Below are 15,121 nucleotides of genomic sequence, written 5' to 3' on the forward strand. Positions count from 1 at the left end.
TATTAAATCTATATCATGTCTTCGGAGGCAACCAAATGAATATAAAGGCACTTCGAATCTAGCAACGGAAGGAAGGGAGGAAGACGGTTGTTAAATGAAAACTTTGTCCTCAGATTGGACAAGATAATACGATGCATCTTATAAAAGATCGATGAACTCTTAGCTGTTATGGAATCAGGTTAAAAGTTATCAAAAGAAAAAACATCTCAAAGAGCTACAACACCCGAGTGTCAATTTAACTTTTGTTAATTTTGTTTATTTTGCGACAATCATCGTGATTGCGGGCAATCCTTTGCTTCATTTAGTCGAAGATAATTTGAAACTAAAATTTCGTTCCGATTGATTCATGCGACATGTTTATTAGTCGACATATACTACATTTTTTAAACCTAAGGAAATTCCATCCACATTAACTCCACATTTTTTTTTCTTAAAGCAGCAGCGATCATTTAAAAATTAAACTGTAAGCTCGAATGAAAAAAATTGCCAAAAATCAAGCTCTCACGTTGTTTGACGAGTTCTTTTGAAAATTGACGAGGATGAAGTCTAAGAAAACTATCATTTTAGGACACAACTCTCGATCTTTCCTGAGAAGCACAACAAGTAATCTCTTCTTAGAAACTTTCTGTGAAACAATCATCTTTCAACTCTAGATCATAAAAAGCCGAGGGAAGTTATGTTTAACGAGGTGCAATCCCCAAACCGCAGTGCCAAGCAGAAATTATAAGCCAAATTTTACGGAGCATAACTGTGAAGGTTTAGAATTGAGCGAGTACGTTTCGTTATTAGTTTTTGAAAAAAACCACGATCTTGTCAACTACCACCCCCCCCAACCCCCCCCCGCCCCTCTATGGTACCTCGTGAAGAACTTCAACCCCTTAAAGGACCACTTCAAAGACTACACATTAACGCATTTACGCGTTTTAACAATAACGCATTATCACAATGGCTAAACAACACATTTAAACATAAGAAAATTAAGTTATTGAAAAAATCTTTACCGGAAATCTCCGGTAAATCAAATTTCAGGTAACGACTTTTTCAAGAACTTACTATAATTTTTTATATTTAAATGTGTTAGTGTCACTATTGGTTTAGACTTGTCATTGTCTGCCGTTAAGTCTATCTGACCAATGCCACATTTTAGATGCGTATTCATGGAACAATAGTTGAAAAAACAGAGCAGCAATTATGCCCAAAACGGGAGTAAGGAAACGAGATAAAGAAAAAGGGAAAACGGCCGGCGTTTGGACTTAGAGTGGGGGTTTCCCCTCAAACCAAAATAACACAGTTTATACTATTACTTTATCTTTTCTTTTCCTTCTGACAAGTTAAACTGTTAGTTAAAATTATAAAGTTAAAACTGATCTACACCTTTTCAGCGTGTCCCTTTAAAAAATAAACGCTCTCATCTTAATTGAATCACTGATTCCCGACGCCGATATTGATTACGGTACGATATAAAGTTTCACTTCACGTGTTTCATGTTCACTAATTAGAAATCTGACTTTTTACTACAAAAAATATATATTTTATTCATTTATGTTTCTTTCACCTTTCACTTTCTTAACCTTCAACTGTTTTTTTTTTTGCGAGAAAAAGACCTCATTCGATTTTTTACGCTTACAAATTTTGCCAAATACTTTTTCAAAACAAGTATCATATGATTGTGAAAAGTTTTCAAGTATTGACATCGATTAGCACCATGCTGTGATAAAATTGACGATAATCACCTACGCTCCTAAGCACAGAAAACCCCCCACTTTACGACCAGTTAGAACAGATATATTATTGGAAACGAATTTACGACTCGGCTACCAGATTACAGTAAACAACAGAACGAAACTATCCGTTACTCAACGACGATTAGATTTAATGAAATATCAATTTTGAGAAATTTTCAATGTTATTATCCGCTTTGGTTTTTGTTTCAATCAATTTTTAAGAAATTTTCAAAATAAACTTGATTATCATTTAATCATACACGTGTCGATGCAATATTATGAAGCTTCAGACCTTTATATCAGCTTATAATATTTTTCTTTTTTCACTTTTCAGGTTATATTCATAGTACATTGTCGTTTAAACACCTCCTTACTGCAATTAATTTGTGTTATTTTTAAAAATTCAATGGGCAATTCATTGGAGTTTAATTTGACGATGGAAATCTGTTTACATTGGGTTTTGACGTTGGGTCTCTTATCACATCAAACCACTTCTTTATGTAAGTTAATTTGATATTTAAAATGGACATAAAAATCGCGTTTTGGTGACACTTTGGCAAAAAAAAACGCTTTTTTGAAGCTGCTGCACCAAGCATAATTATACGTAAGGGCAGGGATAGATCTAGGATTTTCTCAAGAGGTGGGATTTTGTCGACGTTTCTTAGGTCGACCAAAATGATTTTCCGAGCTCTACTAAGTCACTATAAACCCGCACCGAGCGCCCATGGATTCTAATCGATTATAATGGATTCCCGATCTTTTTTTTGTCGACCTTTTTTTGTCGACCTTTTTTGTCGACCTTTTTGTCGACCTTTTTGTCGACCTTTTTTTTAGGTCAACCGAATTGATTTTTCGAGCTATCCGTAAGCACGGTTTAGTGCCTATTTAGGGGCCAAATTTTCTGCGCCGCAGGAAAATTTTTGAAAAAACGGTCCAAAAACAGAATTTTAGGCTCATTTTGGAAAATTTTGACCAAAAAATCGCGTTTTTTTCGGCGCCCGCTCTCCCCTCAAAATTAGAATATATTGTAATTTAGAAAAATTTTAGGGTCGGTCGGCCCAAAATGGATTTCTTAATAAGTTCCAAAGGGGGGACCCTTTGGGTCGGAAGGGGTCGAATCCCTGAGGGGAAAGGCAACCGCCCCCCCTAAATCCGCCCCTGGTCCATTATAATTCACAACAGATGTAAAATTCAGACCACGAAATCAATTATGTTGCCATTATAATCGATTATTGTTTAAAAAAATTATCCATTATAATCCATTAAAATCGATTCTTATCCATTATTTTTGGCACTGAAATCGATTATTTTTGCCTAGATAATCCAATATAATCGATTATTTTTAGAATAAAATCCATTATAATCCATTATAATTGATTATAATCCATTTTATTTTAAGAACTCAATTCGATTAATTTTGCAGGAAACTTGCAAAAAGTGTGTTATTCCTTTTTCTCAAAGCCGTGTCTCAACGTCACCCACTCAAGTTTTTTTTACCTCCCCCCAATTGGGGGTGTCAATCATTAACCCCCTTCCCAAAATCAACCAATTAATTAACCCCTTCCCCCCACTCCCGAGTCCAACTTTAAGGTGGGGGGGGGGGGGAATGGCAGTTGTGGTAACCTGGCAGGAGGTAAACGGGGAGGGGGGAGGGGTGTTAAAGTAAACATCTGGCAGCTTGGGTGGTAAAGTAAACGGGGGATACATTTAATGTGAAATGCAACATTTTATGAAACGTACGTAGCAACTGAACTAAACAGGAAATGAGATAACTATGAAAATAGTTGTAAATTTCATGAATAACGTCTCGAAAAAATCCATTAAAATAGATTATAATCGATTATCATGGATTATATTGGCATAAAAAATATAAAGATTATAATCCATTTTTATTGGATTATAATCGATTATTTTGAAAATTTATAGATACTAACCATTTTATGACAAAATAATCGATTGTGATCGATGGGCGCTCGGTGCGGCAAGGCCCTATTTTTACCAAGTTTCCTGAGCTGCAGGCATTTTTTACAACGTAGGCCAAAATTGCAGTTTTTTTGTCCCTTAGAAAAACTGTAGGGTTGTTCGGGCGAAAATAGACGTCATAAAATAACACCAAATGGGGGCCCTATAGCTGGTGAGGTGGTCGAAACCTTTGAGGAAAAAAACGTCTACTCCCCCTCCCCCCTAAGTCCACCCCTGCGTAAGGGTGGTCACTTTCCTTTTAGAACCCAATTTTGAAAAATCGAAAAAATTGTACACCAATTCCAAACGTTAGTACAAATAAATGCGCAAATTGTATAACCAAAATATCTTTTTACGCTCAAATTTGACCCTAATCAAATTTCTGCTCAAATCGTCAATTTTCTGCTCGAATATCTGGTCAAAATATTTTTGGATCGAAATTGCGAAAACGAGGTCCCAGTAATAACCAATAGTGGCAAAAGGTTCCCAAACTTTGCTAATTCTAAGCAAGTATAGCAATTAGTTAAAATAATGGTCGCCGCTCCATAGTTTAAAAAACTTTTTTTAAATGTATTGAGGCTGCCTCATATGGGCTAACTTATTTGATGCTAGAACTCAGATGACCGAAGGACTATTTTAATTAACGTTTACCCCCAGTGTTTACAGTACAAACCCTGTTAGTTTCTTGGGATCTATCTATCACAACTGTATCATTTTTTGGCTAGGAAATTTCAGTTAGCCTATTCCCAAAAAAAATTGATGTTTTTTTGCTCGCATTTTCATGAGTACCAAAAATTTATATATTGTGCTCTTGCGCTTGGCTGAAATGAATTAAAAATTTGCAAATAATTGCTCTGAATACAATTGGTTGCGAGCATATCAAAAACGGAACCATTCAGCAAATAATCTTGATAGAATTGGTTTGCGACAATTTGTGGCAAGCAAAAATTCGCCGCAACTGTCAGATTGCGGCGAATTTTCGCTTTACCCAAATTGTCGTTTGCAATATACGCTCGACTGCGATGAGAAGCTTTGACTCGGCTTTTTGCAGTTATTCCACTGCGTCTTTTTAAGACCTGAAATCATTTAGCTAAACCTATTTTAATATGTATAATAGCTTTTTAACGGACTTTTTAAACAACATTTTTATTTTTTAGTTGACATGTAGACTCAAGCACTTGAAAAGACTATAACCAAGGACAATAGTTGGATTTTTTTCGACGACCAACTCTTTTTTGACTTTTTTCTCTTCTCAATTAAAACAACGAGCTAAAATTTCAAGACATAGCTGAGCAATTAAAAAAAATAAAGCGTAGCAAAAAAAAAATAATTTTGAGTATGAAGACGTTTGGGCGATGCTAATTTAAAAAAGTTTAAAAAAGTTTATAGTAAGGAGACCAAAATTGTCCATCTTTTTGATCGTCCATTCCAACTGATATATCAGTTCCATAAACAAAAATTGCTCTACAGCTGAAGCCTCATTTGATTCCTTGCCTTTTACCTAGAAAAAATATTGAAAAAGTTTGAAAACAAAAGGTGATCATCTTTTCATTTTAAAAATGGTAGTAAATTGTGATCTACTTGAACAAAAACCAGCTGTTTGTATTCAGTTTGTTTCTTTTTTGTTTATATACGTATGCTCGCGCTTAATTTTTCTCTAAGCATATAAGCAATCATAAAATTTGTTAAATTTTTAGTGAAATTTAAAAAAAACTTTTATTTTTTTTTGGGTAGATTTCTTTTAAATTGTTTAATTGGTTGAAAATCAAACTAAAATTATTTGAACTGCAATTTTTCATTTCTAATTGCTTGGAGAGAAAATATTATTAAAAAAAAAGAAATACTGGTTGCTGTGTTAGTATCATAAGCTGTTCCAACTACCAACCACATTCATAGAACAAATTTAAACAAAAACTAAAGAAAATCTTCTGTTCGTCACTCATGATTTTTTTTTCTTTTAAGATTATTTTTTAAGATGGTCGTTTTTAATGAGTGCTGCGGGCTTCAAATATAGGTACCCAATTGGTTGATGAAATCTGAAAAGCATAATAAGTGTGTAATCTGCTGAACTATATAAGTATGTAATCTTGAGTGGATCACAGATTGTGGAGTAATCTGGAGTGAATCACAGTTTGTGGACCCTGAAGCAGAAATTATATCTTTTTTTTAGGAAAATTTAATAACTGTTAGTGGATCCCGCGTAAAAAATCTTCAGTTGATCAGACATTATAAGACAATAGTAAGCATATATATATATATATATATATATATATATATATATATATATATATATATATATATATATATATATGCTTATTATATTTTTGTGGTGTCTGATCAACTGGAGTAATTTCTTTTATTAGGTAAACTTAATAACGGTTAGTGGATCCCGTGTAAAAATATTTGCGAATTATGCGCCAGTCTCGCCTTTGCTTAGGAATATGATACATTGATTTTTACATTGGAAGAAAAAAAAATGAAAGAAAGCTCTGTTCTGAAATCCCTCCCTCTTCTCTATCCTCTCTCGCTCTTTCTCTCTCACTCTCTCGCTCTCTCGCTCTCTCTCTCCCTCTCTCTCTCTCTCTCTATCTCTTTCTCTCTTGCTCTCTCTGCCTACCTCTCGCTCCCTTTCACTGTTACTTTTCCAAAATTTAGCCTGGTAATGATTTTTTCTTTCTAAAATGGTCTTAAAAGGAAGTGTGCTGGAAATTCTGGTAAGGACTCTTGTATGATATATCATTCGAGAAAGTTTTTTGTAGCACTTGTCAATCCATCGATAAAATGTCAGAAAAAAAACACAAAAATAACAACAAAAAACACTCGCAAATGCAATTTCTTTCCCATTTCGTGATCAGAGCAATAAGTGAGCTTCTAAAAAACTTGTTCGTGAAATTATTTCAGTGTTAAAAATCACCAGTCTGATTTTTTTTCGTTTTTCATACTATACGGATGTTGGAACCATGGAAAAAGTTGGATGCACGATCTTTATTCTACGACTTTGACCTCATCCGTTTTTTCCGTCTTATGCATGCGTTACTTACGACAAACGTGTCCAAACAGCCAAAAACGTCCAAAAATTAATTGGAAAAGTACCTTTTTTTTTAAAAAAATTGTATTTTATAATAATTACTGCTGTCGGATTATTTGATGCTTTTGTCGAGCAACCAGCTGCTTTTTTTACTCAGTTTTATTTAGTTTATCAAGTTATTAAGATAAAGAAAGGTTCTCATGATTCATCAAGTTATTATTTTGATCCATTTGGAGCTTCGTGGAATCAAATTTATTATTTTTTATTTCAGACTTACCAATTCACGAATCTCCCGCTAATTTTCTGGAATTGTATCATCCAAACCACCCCTTCGAATGTCCCCACTACATCGCATTTGGACGCATACAACACAATGAATGCACTTCCAGATATTTAGTCAGCGAAGTTGTATGTTCCGGAATATGTTTGCAGGTAAGAAACACATTTCAGACAATTAATACTATTTCAGGTTTCATCAGAAAATATCTTTCAATTTTAAAGTACCTGAAAAAGAGATTAATTTTTATAATGAATAAAATTTTGATAAATTTCTTTTTGTCAAAAGTTTTGAGCCATCGAACGAAAACACAGTTTAGGCAACTTTTTGAACCCTTTTTGCTTTCCATTCACATACTTCCAAATTAATATTGATTAATAATATTAATAGTAAACTTAAGGACTAGCCGACAAAAAATATTTGGCCTAAAAGGGTATCAAAAAGCTATTAAGGAGGTTGAATACCTGACAGAGGAGGGGAGAGGAGAGGGGAGGGTTTTTCACACTTAAATCTCTGTCCTTAATTGTTAGCGTGAAAAATTAGGCCGGTTATTAACAATTTATGAACAAGGATAGCCGGTTACTGTGCAAGTAGCACAGAATGTTCCGACCATAGTCTTAAAAAATACAACTAAAAAGTTTTTTGAAATTAGTGTAGTTTTTTCGGCGTGGTGAGATAAAAGGAGCTGAAAGAAAACTGGAAAATCGACATATTTGACATTCATAGTAAAATAAACAAGTTAAAAAAAATTTTTGTAGAAAAACGAAAGCTTTTTTCTTAATTCAATAATTTTTTTTCAGTTTTTTGAATTTTTGATTCCATAAGCCGCTAAAATACTCAAAAAACTAACGTTGCCCGAATAAAACTAGGTTTTTACATTTTGAATTAAGCTATTGTAAGCTTTTAAGCTATTGAAATAAGCTATTGAAGTAAGCTCGCTCGCTTTATTCGCTCGAATTAGGGCGAAAAAAACAAAAATTCAGACCGGTTTTCCTCAACACTTGGAAAAAAATTTTGAAATTTTAACGGCTTTAGTATGTTGTATCATTCTACTCTCTTCGATGTTTATTTGCAGCCGATTTTGCGCGGAAACAAAAAAAGAACAAAAAACTAAAACACCCGAACACAAAGTTTCTTCCCATTTTTCAAATGGTCTGAACAAAAATTGCCCTTTTTTCTTCTTTTTTTCTCAATGCGCGGGAAATTGTTTCCTTAGAAGTAACTTTTGCCTTGTCATAGGTGCCGTTCTCTGCTGACTACTACAATGTTATCTACCAAGGTCGCAACCCCTTGGGTCCAAACGGGAAACAATCCACATGTGTACCCGGAAGAAGTCTAACGAAACGCATCGAAATGATATGTCCAGATCAGAAGACTTACTGGACTTCCATAAACTTGACACAAGAGTGCAATTGCGCTATGGCCAACAACGGAACCAATTTATTCGAAAGAGCCAAGAAGGTTTTGTTCAACTGATGCAACCAAAAACGGCGTGAAAACTTTATAAATACGATTTTACTCTTTGGCTCTTGCTGGATCCAAGCCACCTTCTTGCCTAATATCAATCCAATTCTAGCTCATCTATTCAAGCTTCTACTTTTTCTGTTTCATTTCTCCCTTTAGTGACTTCAGTTTCGAACCTTGACCCATCGGAGAAGTTGTACTTAATGGTCTGGCTAACATGCCGAAGAATTTTTGAAGACTGGTCAATGAAATAAATCTTTATTCGGAACAAGTCGGAACAAAGGATGTCTATCATGATACACGATGGCAATGTTTCATACCAGGCGACGAAAAAGATAAATTCGTTCTCGTGAACCATTTTTCGAAACTCAGCGGCGCTATTTTGGGCATTCTAAATTCTAAGCTTCTGTCATTCAGCTCTCAGAGCAGTATTCGTCGACCTTATTTTAGAGTGATTCTTGCCACCTAGCTTCTTTCACTTTCAAAACTTGCGAAAACTAGATAAACTAATAATTTGATTCACCATTTATTTTAATTAGATTTTATATTTGCTAATAAATGTCGTATCTCCAAAGGCTCCTTAACCACATAGTGAACCGATAGGGCCACATGCAATCTTGTCATATGAAAAAAAAACAAGCATAGTCGACTCGAAGAAATACAATTTTTGGCTGCAGGGATGAAAATCGTGGTTTTCAATTTGTTAAAATACCGCTGCATGAATTAATTAGTTTTAAAGCGGCTTTTATAGCACAGTTTGAACGGTTTGATTGTTTTATATTTTCCTTTTTAAATTGCTCAAAGTTTGTTTGAAAAACTGTGACACATTTACAAAAAGTTTTCGTTAATTTGTCTGCCTTTTTTTAGGTCGACCAAGTTGAGTTTCTGAGCACTCCCGAATTAAAAATTTTTGTCCAAAAAATATGGTTTTTTGACGCGCGCTCCCATTCAAATATAGTATATAATGGCGTCAACGGTGCCCTTAGAAAGTTTCTAGGAGGGTCGTTCACCCAAAAATATATATCTTAAAATAGTACTAAGGGGGATGCTATGGGTCGGCAGGGAATCGAATCCCTGAAACGATAAGGGCGCCCTCACCTCCCCCCGCTCCCCCACCTCCTCCCCCTCCCCCCCAAGTACGCTCCTGAAATGATCCAATTTAGACCTAGGAAAGTACTATGAAAACAACAAATGAGCAAATGCAGAAAACGGTTAATTTAATTTCTTCTGATTTTCTGATAGAAAAAGAAAAAGAAAAATGTTTGTTTCAGCGTTGAAATTTTAGTTACCAATTACCAAAAACATTGAAATGAAGTGGAAAAAAAACAGCCAGCTGAAACACGCAAAGTTTGTTCACCTAAAGTTACAACAGAATGAGAATCCAGCATTGATTAATTGTTGTATGAGAAACTCATCCTTTCTTATTGCTGGGAGCCACTATGGGAGCGTACCTAGCAGGTAGCGTGTGTGCCATTTTAGCATGCAATAATTGTTTCAATTGTGCGTGCATTCAGACCCCAAAAAAATAAGTTTGCCTATATTTTCAAACAAAACTGCTTGCACCAGGGCAAAGCCCTGAATTTTTTGGCTGCCTTTTAATTGGTCTCGGATAGCTTTTGGTATTTTAAATATTGGCAAAAAAAAAGAGTTTTAGGATGAAAACATCAAAAATTATTTGTTGCAATTTCAGTCGTGTATGGAGTTAGTAAAACCAGTTAGCTACCTCAACTCAACTTGGAAGAATTTTGTAGTTCGAGATAATATCACAAGCAGCTTAAGCCATACTCATGGAAGGTTACTGAAGTGGTGAGCAACTCGGCTGGCAGCATGCAGATTAAGCAGATTAATAGATTGATCCCCGAGAGACAAGACTTTTGTGAAACTGTCCTGAACAAAAAAAATCAAAGAATATATGTTCCTCACTTTCTTCGAAAGTTTGAACAATTATCTCGGAAACCATTTGATTTGTTATGAAAGTAAAGTTTCAATATATTCAGCTAAGTTTTTAGCTAGGCCAAATGCACGCTAATGTTATAAATTTGGTCAAATATCCGCTGATGAAAAACGCAAATTGGAGTAGACAAACGCGAGTTTTCAAGTTTCATTGTTTAACACTGGCGTGCTAATCCTCACAAATGCTAACAAGATTGCTCGTATCAGGGCGAAGCCCTGAGTGTTCCGACTGCCTTTTAAGGTTTATGGAGCAGTAATAACTATAAAAAATTAATTGAAATAAAATAAAATGATTTTTTTTAATTTGAATTGTTTTAGTACAAAAGAATAGATTTCGTTCCTTGAAACAAACCAATTATGGCAAATAAGCTTCTTTCAACCAATTTGGAACGCGTTAATAGCGTTAATACGCGTTAATAGCTCGAATTATATCAGGCGTTAATTGTCCCAAATTGGTCAAAATGGCCAAAATGGCAAGCTTTAAACCCTCATAACTCTACGAAAAATGATCACAGGTGAAATATCTTCTCAAATTTAAGCTCAGGACAACAATATCTTTTGAATGATATAAAATCTAAAAAAAACCCACCCCGAGCACAAATATTCCAATACTTTCGTATCGAAAGTCGGAACAATAAGTCGCTACCGACAAATATTCTAGTAGAAATTATTTTAAATCATTACAAACTTTAAAAAAGGTTAAAATCCGAACTGATAACAGTGTATAGTTTAAAAACAATCTAATAAAGCATGTTGAAAAATATTAAATGAAGAAACAAAAAATCAGTTTCAGTTGATTGTCGGCTGTCTTTAGAGTTCTGATAAAAAATATATGAACTTTTTTTCTGTCTTCACTGGATTTAGAAGAACTGCAATTCTTAATCTAGTGAATATTTCATTTTATATGGCAGCAAACTATTAAGGTTTTTCATGTTCCTGATTCCTGATTTGGTACAATACACGCATATCTATCTGTACGAATCCGTTGAAAAGTGTAACAAAACCTCAGTAACAAGACTGCTCGTATCAGGGCGAAGCGTTGAATGTTCCGACTGCCTTTTAGGGTTTATGGAGCAGCAGTAATAACATAAAAAAATTAAATGAAATAAAATAAAATGATTTTTTTCTCTAAAATTTGAAATTTTTAATGAAAATCATCCCCCCACACGCCATATAAAGTACAAAAAGAGAGATTTCGTTCCTTGTAACAAATCAATTATGGCAAATAAGCTTTGTTCAACCAATTTGGAACGATTTATAAGACGGATTAAATCTCCGCTTACGCTTTAATAGCGCGAATTATATCGCTCGTTAATTGTCCCAAATTGTTCAAAATGGCAATATTTAAACCCTCATATTTTTACGAAAAATGATCACAGGTGAAATATCTTTTCAAGTTTAAGCTCAGGACAACAATACCTTTTGAATGACTTGAAAAAATTCCGTCAAAAATGGCTAGCTAAAAAGTCGAAATTTGTCTGAAGAAAAAAAAACCCACCCCGGGCACAAATATTCCGTTACTTTCGTATCGGAAGTCGGAACAATAAAACTGAGGTCCTTCAACGCAATTATCAATTGTATTCTGTTTTATCTAATGCACGATGCGCTGTTGATTCTTCATAGTTTTCGAGGGCTATCAACATTTGACAACAAGCGAAAGAACTGGAAAGTTTGTCGCATGGGATGGAAAACCTTGTATTGTTTGGCGAGTTTAGAGGCCTAGTTTTCGTTAAACTGGCATTGCCCAAAAATGATGGCCAACGTTTTGATGGTTTTGACAAAATTCATTCTTATTATTATTTTGACAATATATAAAACTCAATGTTTTGACAATACTCATTCTTATTATTTTACATTCATCAAAATGGAAAAAGAACCATTATTCTGGGTCATAGTAAAAATTTATATTTCATTTTTCCTAGAATAGCCAAATTTTTTGAGTCATTAATTTTTGAGTAGGTATATCGTTAAGCAAACGTAAGAAAAACGGACAAGGATTACTTCCTTGTACTTCACCTGACATTTTGGTTTCAATGCTCCAAACTTGATAAGGAAAATATTTTGCAACGATTAATAATTTATTCGAAAGCGAGTTGAGTTCTATTTTCTTTTAAAATTACGATTGATTTTGTCTAAGTTTGAAATCGTTGTACTGCGAGCAAAGCAGTGTTGCTTAGTAACTGACTTATTGTATCAGAGAAATTGAAACCTTACTCAAGCCTATACGAATTGAATTGCTTTTTCAGGGTTAAAATGTAGAATACGTGCTTTTTTTTTGTTCCGACTTTCGAAACGAAAGTAACGGAATATTTGTGCTCGGGTGGTTTTTTTCATCAGACAGTTTTTGACTTTTTAACTTGCCTGTTTGACGAGATTTTATTTACCATAATTGATTTGTTTCTAGGAGCAAAATCTATCACTTTGCAGTTTAAGTGGCATTTGGGGGATGATTTTTGCCATAAACAATCAATTTAAAAAAAATTGTTCATTTTATTTTATTAAATTTAACTTTTTCTTGTTATTACTGCACCATAGACCTTAGAAAGCAGTCAGAACTTTCAGTATACGAGCATTCTTGTTCCTTTTTCTGCTGTATTCTCAACTTTATTTCAACGTGCTTTGTCCGATTCTGTTCTTTTTTTGGAAAAAAAAAAGTTTTTTTTCAGACTTTTTTTTCGAAAAGCAGTCACAATAGGACTTTCTAATTCAGCAGGTCTTTTCGTTTATTCTGCTATTGAGATTGTTTTGTGCACAGTTTTTTGGTTACCTCCTTTTATTTCAGATTAGATTGCCTCAGAGAGGAGGAGAGAGGAACTTTTTGTCTCAAAAGAAAGCATAGACTCTATTCGTGTTTCCTGATCGATAGACAGTTTCTCTGCTTCCCCAACTAGCTTTTAAAATAAAGTTTAATTAGTTCTTTTTTGTGAAGCATCACTTTTCCAAGGTTTTGACAAGCAGTGCTGGAGTTGCCTAAATTTGGATGAAGCATTTACCTGGAAGATTAAAAAAGCTATAGGGACTCTACTATAAATTGTCCAGCTTAATCTAAAACTTGAACAAAAATAACAATAAAAGGTTGCAAATGAACATAACCAGCTCAATAAGAATGCAGGAAGCTACACAGTATAAATTCTACTATTTCAAAGGATGACTTCCAACACGCCAGCATACCTGATGAACTAACTAAACCATATTTCAGAGAACAAGCAGATCAACACAAACAGAAGAATGGAATCTGACTCGGGTAACTTTTCGAAACAAACTAGAAACTGTTAGTAAGTTGAGTTACAAACACTAGAATGACACCTGGTCTCTCACATCAACGAACAAAAGCTATTCAACCAGCGCAATTCGAATGATCAATAAAAGTCAACCAGGAAAAAAATTAAAGGGAACTGTTTATAAAAGTAGAAGAGTTTTCAAACCAGTAAAAATACACGAAAACGACGAAGGCAAATTTCTTGCAAAAACTCGAGTTTTATCTTTTTGGTGGTTTCTCGTGTGTTTCCTTAAAGCTAAAACAATTCAAATTTCCAAGATTGTGCTTTGAAATCTGAAAACTATCGTATCACTTCATAGTTTCATTGTTTCAACCACGGAGGGAACGTTTTCCAACAGGGCGTATAAGAACAAAATTAAAACCTTATTTTATAAGTGTTTGGACAAAAAATTGGTCAGTTCAATCAAAAAAACAATTGAATTGATGAAGCAATTGATAGAAAGCAACAATTATGATTGTCATATCAAATTATTATTTCATAATAATTTGCTCCATTCAATGATTTTTATTCATGCAAAATATCACCATGAATAAAATACTGCCACCCTTTTTTGAAATTTTGAAAAAGAAAAGACAAATTGCTAGAAATATAAATAGCTTATTTGAAAACCGCAAGACATGTTCATCAATGATTATGATCTTCATTATTGATGATAAGCTAAACTTTAGATCAAACCTAGCCAATACTTGGGTTGAAGTTTCTTTATGTTTCTTTAAATCCATAATTGTCATTTCAGGTCTCCACATCAAATCGCATTTCTTGTAGAAAACAGAGCAATATTTTGCATGTTTATGTGTAATTCGAGCTGAAAATTTAATCTGAACTGACAAAGTCATATGACTAAACAAATTGAAAAACCGAACACACTAAACTGGTTTAAAAAACTGTCAAAACATTTTTTCTCCAATTGATTTGAAGAGTTTTTACGATCACAGCTTTACAATCACAGCTTTTATCAACTATTTTTGTCCAAAAAAAAATACGTAGTGTTTTAACACTGTTATAAACTTTTTTTGTGAAATTATAGAACCACAGAAAAATCTAGGGTTTCGACGTCACTTAGCAACCGAGCAACCCAAGCAATTAACAATGAAGCATTGTTTCGCATGAGCGTGAGTCACACGAGCGGTCAATCCTCAAAATGTGACCACCGTTGGTCCTCAAAATGTGACCACGGTGGCGAATCTCGAGCCCTAAAATTTTGATTGAAAAACAGCCCCAACCCTTTGAATTGAATCATAGAACTGCTCAAAAGCAAGTTGTTTTCATATATTTGTTGCAGTTTTCTCGCAGCAAAGAATTGATAAAAAAAGTGTCCTATGGGTTCAGATCCATTGGAATAAAAAATATAAAAATATTCAGTGATTTGGTCATACCTTTATTGGGTCCAACTTTGAAATTAAAAAAAAAACCTGAAACCTGTTTGTTTGAA

General features: G+C 34.0%; 2 protein-coding genes across 2 annotated transcripts in view; one reads left to right on the forward strand and one right to left on the reverse strand.

The window, feature by feature from the left end:
• LOC134844156 (iron-sulfur clusters transporter ABCB7, mitochondrial-like) overlaps positions 1-15,121 on the reverse strand; it is a 281,118-nt gene that overhangs the window by 104,906 nt on the left and 161,091 nt on the right. The gene's annotated exons all lie outside the window — the stretch shown is intronic.
• On the forward strand, positions 1,310-8,972 carry LOC134844600 (uncharacterized). Its single transcript, XM_063861356.1, has 3 exons — positions 1,310-2,224; positions 6,986-7,146; positions 8,231-8,972. Exons 1-3 carry the CDS (start codon positions 2,131-2,133, stop codon positions 8,465-8,467), a joined length of 492 nt encoding a protein of 163 aa, XP_063717426.1. The 5' UTR covers positions 1,310-2,130; the 3' UTR covers positions 8,468-8,972.

This window comes from Symsagittifera roscoffensis, chromosome 4, assembly GCF_963678635.1.
Source record: "Symsagittifera roscoffensis chromosome 4, txSymRosc1.1, whole genome shotgun sequence".
NCBI lineage: Eukaryota > Metazoa > Xenacoelomorpha > Acoela > Convolutidae > Symsagittifera > Symsagittifera roscoffensis.